Consider the following 15,901-nt stretch of genomic DNA (forward strand, 5'->3'; position numbering starts at 1 on the left):
TCTCCCATTTTAGAGAAAGTTGGACAAAGTGTATGGGGCACTAAAATTGTGTCTTGCTGATTTCAATGTGATGTGAAGCACGTTTACATTGTGTTAAATTGTGCTAATCAAAGAAATTTACCTTGCCTAAAAGTGCCAAGCTTAATTAAATAAATACACCATTAAATTTGCATTTAATAATTTCATAGCTCTGTAGTATGGGGGACTAAAAGGGCCATGGATTTAAATGCAAACATTTGTTATTAAATGTGTCATTAATTCATTAAAATGGCAATTCCGTTCATGTAAAAAAATATTCAACTTCATTTTTTTATTATCGTACATTGTCAAAATCATTATTATTGGATGGTCCTGTGTAGTTGCATTGCTTCATGATTTTTTTTTTTTTTTTTTTTTTTTTTCAACCCTCAGCCGTCAAAGTTAGTGGCCGGATCCAAACACCTGAGTGAACCAGGTACAGTAGGCTGCTAAAGTTAAGCGCCATTATGGTTATGTCATGCTGGTTTTACAATCAACAGCTATTTGACTAATATGATTCACTATCAACAGCTCTTTGAGTAATACAGTGTATCACAAAAGTGAGTACACCCCTCGCATTTCTGCAGATATTTAAGTATATATTTTCATGGGACAACACTGACAAAATGACACTTTGACACAATGAAAAGTAGTCTGTGTGCAGCTTATAAAATAGAGTTGATTTATTTTACCCTCAAAATATAGCCATTTATATCTAAACCCTTGGCAACAAAAGTGAGTACACCGCATGGGAACTCCGTACATCCCTAAATGTCCAAATTGAGTACTGCTTGTCATTTTTCCTCCAAAATGTCATGTGACTTGTTACAGGAGTGCTGTCAGCATTGCTGCAGAGATTGAAGAGTTGGTGGGGGGGGGGTCATCCCCACCACCATGCTTGACTGTAGGCATGACACACTTATCTTTGTACTCCTCACCTGGTCGCCGCCACACATGCTTGAGACCATCGGAACCAAACAAAGTAATCTTCGTCTCATCAGATCATAGCACATGGTTCCAGTAATCCATGTGCTTTGTTGACGTGTCTTCAGCAAACTGTTTGCGGGCTTTCTTGTGTACTGTCTTCAGAATAGGCTTTCCTCTGGGGTGACAGCCATGCATACCAAATTGATGTAGAGTACAGTGTATGGTCTGGGCACTAACAGGCTGACCCCCCCACCTCTTCAATCTCTGCAGCAATGCTGACAGCACTCCTGTAACGAGTCACGTGACATTTTGGAGGGAAAATGACAAGCAGTACTCAATTTGGACATTTAGGGATGTACGTAGTTTCTAAGGGGTGTACTCACTTTTGTTGCCAGGGGTTTAGATATCAATGGCTATATTTTGAGTTATTTTGAGGGGAAAATAAATGAACTCTGTTTTATAAGCTGCACACAGACTACTTTTCATTGTGTCAAAGTGTCATTTTGTCAGTGTTGTCCCATGAAAACATATACTTAAATATCTGCAGAAATGCGAGGGGTGTACTCACTTTTGTGATACACTGTGTAATGTAACATCCCATTTTTTTCTCTTTGTAGATGCTCTTCTGAAAAATATTCTTCCACCTCTGTACATCCCGGGCCATCTTTTAAAGCCACCTTATCCACATCAGCACCAAGTCCAAGGCCATCAAGTCCAGTACCTTCCCACACACAAACTACTTATGGTCTTTAAAAGGTCTTAAACTTGTTTTTTTCCAAACCTGCAGTGACAATGTAGCCCTTCTGGTCAAAATTTACTTCTCTTCCTAGTTCATATAATTCTTTTTCATCTTTTTTTTTCCTTTTAGTGCTAACAGAAACAACAACCTCCCATCTCTAACCTTTTCTCCATTTGTTTTTTTAATTTTGTGTGTGTGTGTAATGAAGTGTTTACACCTGAGGCCAACTACCAAACTATCAAGCTAGCTCCGAATTCTCAGTGGCGCACATTAGCAATGACATTTAGCCACATTATTTTGGCCTCTTCTTATTTGCCCTCATCACTCAACGACAATGCACAACAATGAAAGCACGTACTCTGGGATGATCGAATGACCTTTTCTTTCAATGCCTTGATCAATTTTGAGAATTTGCATCTTAAAATAATGACCGTATTTTGTAGACTATAAATCACACTTTATTTTCACAGTTTGGCTGGGCCTTCGGCTTATACTAGGTGTGACATATATGTTTGTTTTTTTTCTCCCTTTTTATGGTGCATTTATTTGGGCTGGTGTGACTTGTAATCCCCAAAATACGTTAATTTGGTTGATGCAATTTGCTCTGCACATGTGGCTGCAAAACTATAGTTTCTATGTGTAGCTTTATTCTCCAGTGTTCTCATTTTGTGGATAAAATAATGGCACACAAACAAGGAAGGTGTGAAAATAAATTCTAAAGTTTGACCCAAAATGTAACCTTGTGAATGTTGCTTATTTCTTCTATTTTCCTGCATCAGCCCGGAAACTATTTTTGCTCCATCACAAGGTCAGTCATGATTGTGTCTCTTTTCTACTCGCTAAACTTAAAAATTTGTCAAAGGCACCCATTCCCGGAAGGTCACCTTATCGATTTTAATGCACCCTTTTACCAGTATGATAAAGGCATTCATCTTAATTATACAAATAAATTGTTTACTTTATAGACTTTCATGATGTCCACCGCGTCTGATGACGTCTGCTCCACCAGCCCTTGATTCTGCAGCAGCGACCGCACCGTCTCTTCCATCCTGCACACACATGAAATGACGTCAAGAAAGCGAATTTAAGAAATCCTATTCAATGGTTATCACAGTATTTTTGTGTCACTTTTTCCTCTACAAACAGGACCTAGGATGAAGATTGACTCCCACACTTTGGCTTTGCGGCACAACATGTGCTTACAAATGAGTATTTGCATGTGTGAATAAAAGTGCAATCACAGCAGCAACTGCCACTGAGTGACTTTGACCTTGAGGGCTCGGTCTCCTCAAAACAATCAGTCGCCAAACGTGCAGGCTGCATGCAGAACAGGCATCCAAGAAAAGAGGCAAAATGGCCCTCTAGATTTGCATCTCGCTTGGTTCGGGAGGAACATTGAACCAGCATGGATTTTGTCTTTTTAAAGCAAAATAACCTGTTCTTGTTCACATTATGTGAGTGAGTTTTTCCTAACCGGTGTGGTGCCAAGGCACATATTTTTAACATTAAATATTTAAGATAAACTCATTCTCTGCCATTGCACATTATCTTAATCTCTATAAAGGGCAGTTTGTCTGTCTGGCTGTGTTGGTGTTCGTGTTTTATTGACAGTGAAACGGCTGGGCAGTTTTTGACCAAATTTTACACAGTTCTACTTTATGTGTCTGGGAGTGTTCTTAGATGAGTTTGATCTCTGTAGGCCTCTGTTTAGGGCAGAAAATTAATTCGAAACTCAAAGAATTAGCATAGAAAATGCCAATTTACACTTTTTCACCCGAGCAACGCCGAGTCATACTGCACGATAAATCCATTCAGCACAAATTATAAAAAAAAAAAAAAAAATTAGAGGTTTCTTATATGTCGACTTAACAAACCTTGGCCCCAACAACCGAGCACTAATAGCATACGGCTAGTTCATAGTAAATACAGTGGGGCAAATAAGTATTTAATCAGCCACTAATTGTGCAAGTTCTCCCACTTGAAAATATTAGAGAGGCCTGTGATTGTCAACATACAGTGCCTTGCAAAAGTATTCGGCCCCCTTGAATCTTGCAACCTTTCGCCACATTTCAGGCTTCAAACATAAAGATATGACATTTATTTTTTTTGTCAAGAATCAACAACAAGTGGGACACAATCGTGAAGTGGAACAACATTTATTGGATAATTTAAACTTTTTTAACAAATAAAAAACTGAAAAGTGGGGCGTGCAATATTATTCGGCCCCTTTACTTTCAGTGCAGCAAACTCACTCCAGAAGTTCAATGAGGATCTCTGAATGATCCAATGTTGTCCTAAATGACCGATGACGATAAATAGAATCCACCTGTGTGTAATCAAGTCTCCGTATAAATGCACCTGCTCTGTGATAGTCTCAGGGTTCTGTTTAAAGTGCAGAGAGCATTATGAAAACCAAGGAACACACCAGGCAGGTCCGAGATACTGTTGTGGAGAAGTTTAAAGCCGGATTTGGATACCAAAAGATTTCCCAAGCTTTAAACATCTCAAGGAGCACTGTGCAAGCCATCATATTGAAATGGAAGGAGCATCAGACCACTGCAAATCTACCAAGACCCGGCCGTCCTTCCAAACTTTCTTCTCAAACAAGGAGAAAACTGATCAGAGATGCAGCCAAGAGGCCCATGATCACTCTGGATGAACTGCAGAGATCTACAGCTGAGGTGGGAGAGTCTGTCCATAGGACAACAATCAGTTGTACACTGCACAAATCTGGCCTTTATGGAAGAGTGGCAAGAGAAAGCCATTTCTCAAAGATATCCATAAAAAGTCTCGTTTAAAGTTTGCCACAAGCCACCTGGGAGACACACCAAACATGTGGAAGAAGGTGCTCTGGTCAGATGAAACCAAAATTCAACTTTTTGGCCACAATGCAAAACGATATGTTTGGCGTAAAAGCAACACAGCTCATCACCCTGAACACACCATCCCCACTGTCAAACATGGTGGTGGCAGCATCATGGTTTGGGCCTGCTTTTCTTCAGCAGGGACAGGGAAGATGGTTGAAATTGACGGGAAGATGGATGCAGCCAAATACAGGAACATTCTGGAAGAAAACCTGTTGGTATCTGCACAAGACCTGAGACTGGGACGGAGATTTATCTTCCAACAGGACAATGATCCAAAACATAAAGCCAAATCTACAATGGAGTGGTTCAAAAATAAACGTATCCAGGTGTTAGAATGGCCAAGTCAAAGAGAATCTGTGAAAAGAGCTGAAGACTGCTGTTCACAAACACTCTCCATCCAACCTCACTGAGCTCGAGCTGTTTTGCAAGGAAGAATGGCAAGAATGCCAGTCTCTCGATGTGCAAAACTGATGGAAACATACCCCAAGCGACTTGCAGCTGTAATTGGAGCAAAAGGTGGCGCTACAAAGTATTAACGCAAGGGGCCGAATAATATTGCACGCCCCACTTTTCAGTTTTTTATTTGTTAAAAAAGTTTAAATTATCCAATAAATTTTGTTCCACTTCACGATTGTGTCCCACTTGTTGTTGATTCTTGACAAAAAATTAAAATTTTATATCTTTATGTTTGAAGCCTGAAATGTGGCGAAAGGTTGTAAGGTTCAAGGGGGCCGAATACTTTTGCAAGGCACTGTAGGTAAACCTCAACCATGAGAGACAGAATGTGGAAAAAAACCCAGAAAATTACATTGTTTGATTTTTAAAGAATTCATTTGCAAATCATGGTGGAAAATAAGTCTTTGGTCAATACCAAAAGTTCATCTCAATACTTTGTTATGTACCCTTTGTTGGCAATAACGGAGGCCAAACGTTTTCTGTAACTCTTCACAATCTTTTCACACACTGTTGCTGGTATTTTGGCCCATTCCTCAATGCAGATATCCTCTAGAGAAGTGATGCTTTGGGGCTGTCGTTGGGCAACACGGACTTTCAACTCCCTCCACAGATTTTCTATGGGGTTGAGATCTGGAGACTGGCTAGGCCACTCCAGGACCTTGAAATGCTTCTTACGAAGCCACTCCCTTGTTGCCCTGGCTGTGTGTTTGGGATCATTGTCATGCTGAAACACCTAGCTACGTCTCATTTTCAATGCCCTTGCTGATGGAAGGAGATTTTCACTCAAAATCTCTCGATTCATGGCCCCATTCATTCTTTCCTTTACACAGATCAGTCGTCCTGGTCCCTTTGCAGAAAAACATCCCCAAAGCATGATCTTTCCACCCCCATGCTTCACAGTGGGTATGGTGTTTCTTCGGATGCAATTCAGTATTCTTTCTCCTCCAAACACGAGAACCTGTGTTTCTCCCAAAAAGTTCTATTTTGGTTTCATCTGACCATAACACATTCTCCCAGATCTCTTCTGGATCATCCAAATTTTCTCTAGCGACGAGGCATCCAGACGGGCCTGGACGTGTACTGGCTTCACCAGGGGGACACGTCTGGCAGTGCAGGATTTGAGTCCCTGGCGGCGCATTTTGTTACGATAGTAGCCTTTGTTACTGTGTTCCCAGCTCTCTGTAGATCATTCACTAGGTCCCCCGTGTGGTTCTGGGATTTTTGCTCACCATTCTTGTTATCATTTTGACGCCACGGGGTGAGATCTTGTATGGAGCCCCCAGATTGAGCGAGATTATCAGTGGTCTTGTATGTCTTCCATTTTCTAATAATTGCTCCCACAGTTGATTTCTTTACACCAAGCGTTTTACCTATTGCAGATTCAGTCTTCCCAGCCAGGTGCAGGTCTAAAATTTTGTCTCTGGTGTCCTTCGACAGCTCTTTGGTCTTGGCTGTAGCGGAGTTTGGAGTGTGACTGACTGAGCTTGTGGACAGGTGTCTTTTATACCGATAATGAGTTGAAACAGGTGCCATTATCGCAGGTAACGAGTGGAGCCTTGTTATACCTCGTTAAAAGAAGTTAGACCCCTTTGACAGCCAGAAATCTTGCTTGTTTGTAGGTGACCGAATACTTATTTTCCACTCTAATTTGGAAATAAATTCTTTAAAAATCAAACAATGTGATTTTCTGTTTTTTTCCACATTCTGTCTCTCATGGTTGAGGTTTACCCATGTTGACAATTACAGGCTTCTCTAATCTTTTCAAGTAGGAGAACTTGCACAATTGGTGGTTGACTAAATACTTATTTGCCCCACTGTATAATATTTTAATGAAAAGGAAGCACTTCATGAGCCGTGGTTTCGATTCACAATGGTGAACAAGCTATGTCCAAGTAAAACTGTTGCTATTCAGCTGATCTGCCCCACTATGTCTGATGTGTACATGCAGGGAAGGTTTTTCTCTCCATCTGTCCGGGCTGTGCTGCAAAGCCGCTTGTAATCAGGCAGCGAGTGAATGTGCGAACAGTCGGTAAGGCAGACTGCTCTAGTGTGCACTTTAAACTGTCTTAAATCGGCACAGTCAGGAGGATGATGATGATGGGACATTGGCGGATTGCTGTGCTTTGTCTCAAGAGATGTGGAGATGCTCACAGCGATCAAGTCATAAATCCATGCACAACTTGGGGAAAATAAATGCACTTGGAATCTGAAATCCCTCGCTTACAATTCAAACCGTGTTTATAATCCAGGACAGATGGCAACCACAAGTATCCTTGCTCAGTTTCAAATAAAATACATTAGCATGTAGACAAGGAAATCAATTAGTGAGTATACCCACAACTATTGCGACATTCTCATTGATGCACCATATCATACGTGGTGTGAAATAACTTTTTATAAATTAGCTCAGGCGTTCCAAATATTTAAAGGGCAAAATTGCGGGCACTTTCCATTTTGGGCAGTCGTGTGGTGGTGGGATAAACAAGCTGTATTCAACAATTAGTCTTAGTCCAAAAGCTTCACTCTCAATTCTTTTAACCAGATCACTGATTATGATTACAGTGATCCCTCGCTACTTTGCGCTTCAAATTTCGCGCCCTTAGTCCATTGCGGATTTTTTTTCAATTAAAAAAAAAAATAAAATAAATGCAGTATTTTATAGAGTTGTCCCAATCCGATCACGAAGTCTCTCTCTCCCGCTCCTGACTTTTTGGTCAGGCAGTGCACTTGAGTTGCTTATTAAAGTTAATGATGATTGACAGACATTAAGATTTGATCTTGGCAAAGACGCTTGGAAGTCAAAACTTCAAAGTGCCGCATGCGTCAATCATCGTTCAACTTGTTAAACAGTTGCTGTGACAAATCATTGTGTGTAAGAGAGCAGCTTGAGCGGATGTGAGTGGACCCATTCAATGAAGCATGAAGCATTTTTCTACTTTATTCTTGTTTGAAAATAATTTGGTGGGACAGTTACATGTTCAAAACTTGTCACGATTATTGCATTTAAAGAGCTTAAAAAACATTTTTAAAAAAACATTTATTAATATATATATATATATATATATATATATATATATATATATATATATATTTATTTATTTATTAATGATATATTAGGAAAAAAATGAAAAACATGTCTTATATGTCTCTTTCCAATGTTAAATGTGAATACATTGAACACACACACACACACGCACACACACACACCCACACACACACACACACACAAAAATATTAAAATTTTTTTTTTTTTTTTTAATTTTGGTAGGGGGCCACTACTTCGTGGATTTTCATTTATCACTGCGGGTTTTGGTCCCCATTAACCGAAAAAAATGAGGGATCACTGTACTACCAAATATCACACTGGAACCTGGCAAGGAGGAAACCCTTCAAGTGTGTTGAGATGGGGAAGGAAAAATGGGAGGCAAAAGTAAGTTATGACTCGCTTGACCCATCGCAGCTTTAGCTGAATTTTAAAAATACCGGCAGTCCAGGAAATACAATTGAGGCGCAATCAATTTACAGCCTGAGGTCTGTCAATTTTCAATTCTCTCTCCTTTTCCCTCTCTTTCTCTCACACTACAGAAGAAATTTCATAAGCTCAGAAGCAAAGTGATCTGGGCACACTAGGCAAAGGGGATTGTGTCTCAAACTTTATTCTAGAGGGGTATGGAATACAAAATTTATTTTCATTGACGCCCACTCATTCTATGTAATGGCAACATGAAATGAATTTGATAGGAATTTTTTTTTGTTTTGTTTGTGCAATCTGTCAAATGGATGCTGTAAAATAGGTTTTCATGTTGTGCAGGTAACCTTGTGCTATTGCTGGGCATATATTTAATAGAAAACAAGACTACCAAGGTCCCTTCTGCCTCTCAGTTTTGTTTATTTTTTGTTAACGTAGAATTCTAGACATGTAGTAACACTGAGCTTCAGAATATTATTTTTAACCGACTCCTGGAAAACTGGTGTCTCGTGTTTCGTGTGTACTTTATTGTATATACAGTATATTCATTGTTTTTATTCAGTGACACTCAAAGTGCAATACGACTAGTGGTACAGAAATGAATTACTTCCTAAGGAAAGTTAAAGTCTGAGTATTTTAAGTTTAATATATAATAATAATAATAATAATAATAATATTTTTATTTCTAGAGCGCGTTTCAAACCACACAAAGACGCTTCACAAGAGACATGGAATCACAGTACGATAAAAAAGGCATTAAAAGGATAAAAGATTAAAAGCACAATAAAAAGAAGAAAAAATATAACAGAGCTTGGGGTTATGGTGGGTAAGAAAGAGTGAACAGGTGTGTTTTCAGTCTGGATTTGAAAAGTGATAGGGTAGATATACTGCAAAGATCAAGGGGTAGGGAGTTCCAGAGCTGGGGGGCACACTGACTGAAAGCTCTGGAACCAAATGTGGAGAGGCGGACACGGGGGACGGAGAGTGGGAGAATAGTGGTAGAGCAAAGTGAACTGGTTGGATTGTTTAAACGGAGTACATTGCAAAGGTAGTGAGGGGCCAGGCCATAGAGTGTTTTTAAGGTGATGATGAGGATCTTGTAATTGATTCTTTGTTTGACGGGAAGCCAGTGAAGTTGACAGAGGATGGGGGTGAATGTGGTGTGTTGCGGGGTTTCGAGTGATGAGGCGTGCTGCTAAGTTCTGCATATATATCTGCATTCATCTTGTAAGAACAGTTTGTTTTGGGTGATTTTTTCGTTTTCTGTTCAGAGTGTACCTCGCCTCCTTCTTAAGTACAGTTAATTATGTATCTGATGTTTAACCCTTTCAGGGACAGTGGTCACTACAGTGGATAGACATTCACAAGTTGACACTTTAGACCGTTAACTCTCTTTAGAGCAAGTAACTATTTTTAGTAGTTTTAAAAAATATTAGCAATATATAAAAGCTTAAATATCCATTCATTATCTGAACAGCTTATCGTCACGAGGGTTCCGAGGGTGCTGGAGCCTATCCCAACGAACAACGGATGGTAGTCACGGTACCCCAACCTGAGCTGGTTGCTAGCCAGTTGCAGGGCACATAAAGACAAACAACCATTCACACACTCACACTTATGGACAATTTGGAGTGTTCAATCAGCCTGCTATGCAAGTTTTTTGGGATGTGGGAGGAAGTTGGAATACCTGGAGAGAACCAACGAAGGCACATGGCGAACAAGCAGGCTCCACACAGGGAGGTTGGTGCTGGCATTGAACCAACAATCTCAGAACAGTGAGGCGAATGTGCTAACCACTCTTCCACCATGTCGCTCTAGTTTAAATATGAACAATTATTAGTATATTATATATAGAAAAATGTTTATTATTGTTGTATTTTTTATCATTATACGTAAGTCAAAATCTAAGTCTAGCTCTGTCAATGGCAGCCAATTAGTTCAATGACATGAGTGCCCTGTAAGGGGTAAAAAGAATAAATCATAATTCGTGCATGAAATGGTCAATTAAATACTTATGTATTTAATATTTTTTTACTTTATTATGATTTCCCCCAATTATATGTTGTTGTTTTTTTTTTTTCATTTATTCTATTGACTTGGTGAAGTTTTCATGCTACAGTCTTACTGTATTCTTGGACAATAAGGCTTTTTTTTAAGAAACTGGATTGCATTGTTATGCATTTATATTTTTGATAATATACACTGATTATTTACCGTAATTTCCCGAATATAAGGCGCACCCGTGTATAATGCGCACCCCAAATTTACTTGTAAAATCTAGGGAAAATTATTGTACCCGTTTATAACGCGCACCCTAATTTTAGAAGAAAACAGTGCTTGTGTACAGATACAGAGATGTCATTTTACTGACTGGTGAAACACAACACAAGCATAGCACATTGGTAGTTCAAAACATTACCGTAAACTGACAATATTTACGGTAATAATATGATTTGACAACTTCTCCAACTTACCAGAATCTAGGAGAAAACAAAACAGATGTGACTTATCTTTTAAAGGCTGCTGTATAACTTGCTCGTTTCCTCATGATGAATAAATGTTTCTTCCATGGATTGATACGGTAAAATGAAAGTGAGAACGTAAGTCGGAAATCCGTGAGAGCTCATAGCTGTCAACACGACAGTAACAAAAGGAACTATTGTTATTTGGGTTTGAATTTCCCGAGGGACCGATATAGTTGACGGACACAGGAAGTGTGTGTCCTTACATTTGTTATGGTCCGAATTGCGGAGCTGCAATAAACATCGACTCAAATGAGTTCAAGAAACTAAATTCTGTGCTTTATGACGAGTGAAAAAAGCAGAATTTAACACAGACGAAATCATTCGGCCGATTAGAGTGAAGTATTACCGAAACAAAACGGTGACGTCACGTACCGTGATGGTCGGCAACGGGTCGCCGCATACGTTTCTTCAACACAACGTGGCCGTGTCAATGAAAAAAAATCGGTTTATATGTATATATGTAATACATATATATTTCTGTCTCCATCCATGTACCCGTTTATAATGCGCACCATGAGTTTACAAGTTGATTTTGGGGAAAAAAAGTGCGCGTTGTATTCGGGAAATTACGGTATATTGGGAAAAAAGCATCTGAATATACCTGTGTTCATGTGGGTATAGTGTTAGAGTCCACCAGTGACAAAGTCTCTCTCATAAGGAGAAAAAAAATGTATTCCAACACAACCTAGATTTCCTTTATTTTAATAACGTCATCCTAAACACGGCACAGATATTTCTTATGTGCACTCCAAAAGGTGGTGTGCCTGTCCAGGCTAAAAATGGCTATGCTGTCATCAAGTAAAACTTGAGCAGGCTAAAGCCACATACAGCATGGTCAGTGGCTGTTTCCGAGCCAGCCTTGAAACAGATCCTATATGTCCGTACTGTGTCATTATCCCACAGTGGTACTGTCCACTGATGTGGCTGAGATTTTCCCATATGGGCCGTGTTAATAAGTTCTCTCCTACAAGGATGCAAACCGATTGGTAGTGTTGGATCATATAAGAAACAAGAAAAAGCTTTCTGAGATGAACTGTGGACATGGCTTACTCTCTTTCGTGTGTTTATGTTATGGCTCTTTAATGGGAAATAAGCGGATTTGGCTTCACTGGAGTCGACACTTTCAGTGCACACTGACATGCCAGAACTCCCTCTCAACATGCCGTCATACATTCTTTGTTCCACTAACTGCTCCACTTGTTAATCACTGGCATGAAGGCCTACTGTTGGTTTGTTTACTTTTAGTAATGGCTTCTGCTGGATTTCTGGGTAGCCTGCATATCTTGGGCAAAACGCCATTTTGACCAAAATAACATTCTTATAAGCTTATGACTTTTTTATTCATTTATTTATTTTTTTAAGATTAACATTATTTACTACTGACAAATAGAGGTCCAAGATTGTGGAAAGAATAGAGAGTAGAGTGGCTTTTCTTTGGTTCAACTCAACAGGTCATACTCTCACTTTATCGCCACTGTCAGACACTCAAGTTGACCAGAGCCGCTAATCAGATTTGACAAAAGAACAATTGCAAAATCCCAAAGCTGCTGAAGCGATAGGAAGAACAATCACCTGGTTGTACGTCTGAATTGAGGCCATCGTTGGGAGGGCGGGTGCAATTTGTTTGCGACAATCGCCTTACGTGTCCAGAGAAAGCCCGATGCAAAATTGTGCGCTTTGGCTCAAGAATATTCCATTCTTCCTTCCATTCCTCATATGAAGAAAACAAATGATTGGCTGGCTTAACCCGACGCTAAGCTACTCTGATCCTCTCAGAGCTGTTGTGAAGAAAACATGCAAGGAGACCCTTTCTTAGATGTGACCTAAATGTTGGAGTGCCACAACTCAGAAAGTTTTTAATCCACCTTCTAGAATGAAGCATGGATGACACAAAAGCTTAATCACCACCAAGTCTCGACATTTGAACAGCTGTATCTGACTTCCTTTCAACAAATGATGATAAAATTGAAGTAACCGCATGATGCCAGGTCTGTTAGGTAAACCTACGGACAAAGAGGCATAAAAGGAAGGCAGCTAAAGGGTCTTCTTCTCACATCCTGGACACATTTGGAAGGACTTAAGGACCCCACATATTCACCTCTGGCTACAGGAAGCAGCAAACACAGAGGAAGATATGGGAGGTTAGCAAAATGCATGGACGGAACCTCTAAAGTCATTTACCAAATCGATTGCAGGCATGTGTGAGATAGTGAGGAAGACCTCCCTGTGTGAAACTTTTGTCAAGATGACAGGATAGACTATTGAGCTGTTCCCATGTGCATGAATGCAGTAAATCAACTCCAGTAGCAAATAAGAAGATTTTCAGACAGATCAATGCTCACAACCGATATCCAGCTGTGGTGGTGAAAGATAAATTATATGGACATCTAGCAATCACACCCACAACAAGTGAAAGTGGAAGAATGTACGTAACATAACTTTTGATAATATTTTGGACCGTGACTAGAATAATTTTGCTGTTAATCCAGTAGATCAAATTGCCAATGAAAGATCAATGTTTGTTGACTCATAATCTCTATTCTTGGGCGAGGTTCATACTGCAGGTCTTAATGCACGAATCCGATTTTTTCGTGTTTTTTTTACTCGCGTGACCATTAACTTGAAGGTCTGAACGGGACAAGTCGCATAGAAGTGGACCATTTCAAATCCGATCTGGGTCACTTTCGTATGTGGTCTAAATCCGATCCGGGCCACATTTTTCCAGAACATCGCGGCGGTCCGAACAGTCAAGTCTCCCAAATCGGAATTCATGCAGCAATTACGCCATCAAAGATCGAGAGAGACGGCGCGCTACGTTAGCGATGCAGCTGTGCGTTAGCGCCTAGCTTGTGTTGAACACGGCTTTTGGGAAGGGTCGGGCTTGACAACAGTCATGAAAAAATAAAAATGGGTTGAGGATAAGCCTGACAATGTTTTCTCTCTGCTCTATATGAGCAATATTTCAAGATTGCTTACACGGCTGAGAGTTGGGGAAAACTGCCCGTATGTGTGTGTGACATGCACGGACAGTGCGTGCATGCTATCGATTCATATAAACTTTGAATATAAGCCTAAAGGGGGATTATTTATGTTTGTTATTTGTTTCATTTTTTGGGAAATCAAAATATGATCACCCTGGAATGACAGATGACAGTGTAGTTATCTGTTTTGATGCTTCTGCACATGCGGGTCTTCTTGCTCAGTGCGTGTCGGACTGCGAATTAGTGCACATGCGTAATACTTAAATGGTCTCAATGGATAAAGGCAGTCTGAACGGGCACGCCAATAAAACATACTGTGGGGCAAATAAGTATTTAGTCAACCACTAATTGTGCAAGTTCTCCCACTTGAAAATATTAGAGAGGCCTGTAATTGTCAACATAGGTAAACCTCAACCATGAGAGACAAAATGTGGATAAAAACGAGAAAATCACATTGTTTGATTCTTAAAGAATTTATTTGCAAATCATGGTGGAAAATAAGTATTTGGTCAATACCAAAAGTTCATCTCAATACTTTCTTATGTACCCTTATGTACGTTTTCTGTAACTCTTCACAAGCTTTCCACACACTGTTGCTGGTATTTTGTCCCATTCCTCCTTGCAGATCTCCTCTAGAGCAATGATGTTTTGGGGCTGTCGTTGGGCAACACGGACTTTCAACTCCCTCCTCACCCCGTGGCGTCAAAATGATAACAAGAACGGGGAGCAAAAATCCCAGAACCACACGGGGGGACCTAGTGAATGACCTACAGAGAGCTGGGACCACAGTAACAAAGGCTACTATCAGTACAACAATGCGCCGCCAGGGACTCAAATCCTGCACTGCCAGACGTGTCCCCCTGCTGAAGAGCTAGAGAGCATTTGGATGATCCAGAAGAGGATTGGGAGACTGTGTTATGGTCAGATGAAACCAAAATAGAACTTTTTGGTAGAAACACAGGTTCTCGTGTTTGTAGGAGAAGGAATACTGAATTGCATTCGAAGAACACCATACCCACTGTGAAGCATGGGGTTGGAAACATCATGCTTTGAGGCTGTTTTTCTGCAAAGGGACCAGGACGACTGATCTGTGTAAAGGAAAGAATGAATGGGGCCATGTATCGAGAGATTTTGAGTGAAAATCTCCTTCCATCAGCAAGGGCATTGAAGATGGGACGTGGCTGGGTCTTTCAGCATGGCAATGATCCCAAACACACAGCCAGGGCAACAAAGGAGTGGCTTCGTAAGAAGCATTTCAAGGTCCTGGAGTGGCCTAGCCAGTCTCCAGGTTTCAACCCCATAGAAAATCTGCGGAGGTGTTGCCCAACGACAGCCTCAAAACATCACTGCTCTAGAGGAGATCTGCATGGAGGAATGGGCCAAAATACCAGCAACAGTGTGTGAAAAGCTTGTGAAGAGTTACAGAAAACGTTTGGCCTCCGTTATTGCCAACAAAAGGTACATAACAAAGTATTAAGATGAACTTTTGGTATTGACCAAATACTTATTTTCCACCATGATTTGCAAATAAATTCTTTAAAAATCAAACAATGCGATTTTCTCATTTTTTCCCCCCCTCATTCTGTCTCTCATGGTTGAGGTTTACCTATGTTGACAATTACAGGCCTCTCTAATATTTTCAAGTGGGAGAAATTGCACAATTAGTGGTTGACTAAATACTTATTTACCCCACTGTATGACAAAAAAATCGGATGTGTGCATTAAGACCTGCGGTGTGAACCTAGCCTTGTTTATTCCAATCATAACTGATCAGTTGAAAGGAATTAAGAAATTTAATCCAGCCCCTGATTGATCAGTTTATTGATTTGTAACACTTCATTTTGTACATATAGAGTAAGTGAATTAAAGATTTAACAGTCCAAGTACAGAAGTGACGCGATGGTAGTGTTTATTTAAAC

General features: G+C 40.1%; 1 protein-coding gene across 9 annotated transcripts in view; it reads right to left on the reverse strand.

The window, feature by feature from the left end:
• The window catches only part of LOC130905204 (nck-associated protein 5-like), a 136,216-nt gene that overhangs the window by 37,180 nt on the left and 83,135 nt on the right, over positions 1–15,901 (reverse strand). For all 9 annotated transcript variants that reach the window (XM_057818365.1, XM_057818349.1, XM_057818356.1 and 6 more), the window contains one exon: positions 2,643–2,733. In XM_057818365.1, the coding sequence (XP_057674348.1) occupies positions 2,643–2,733 (91 nt within the window). The remainder of the gene's footprint in view (positions 1–2,642; positions 2,734–15,901) is intronic.

The sequence above is a fragment of the Corythoichthys intestinalis genome, chromosome 2 (genome assembly GCF_030265065.1).
Source record: "Corythoichthys intestinalis isolate RoL2023-P3 chromosome 2, ASM3026506v1, whole genome shotgun sequence".
In the NCBI taxonomy this organism is placed as follows: Eukaryota; Metazoa; Chordata; class Actinopteri; order Syngnathiformes; family Syngnathidae; genus Corythoichthys; species Corythoichthys intestinalis.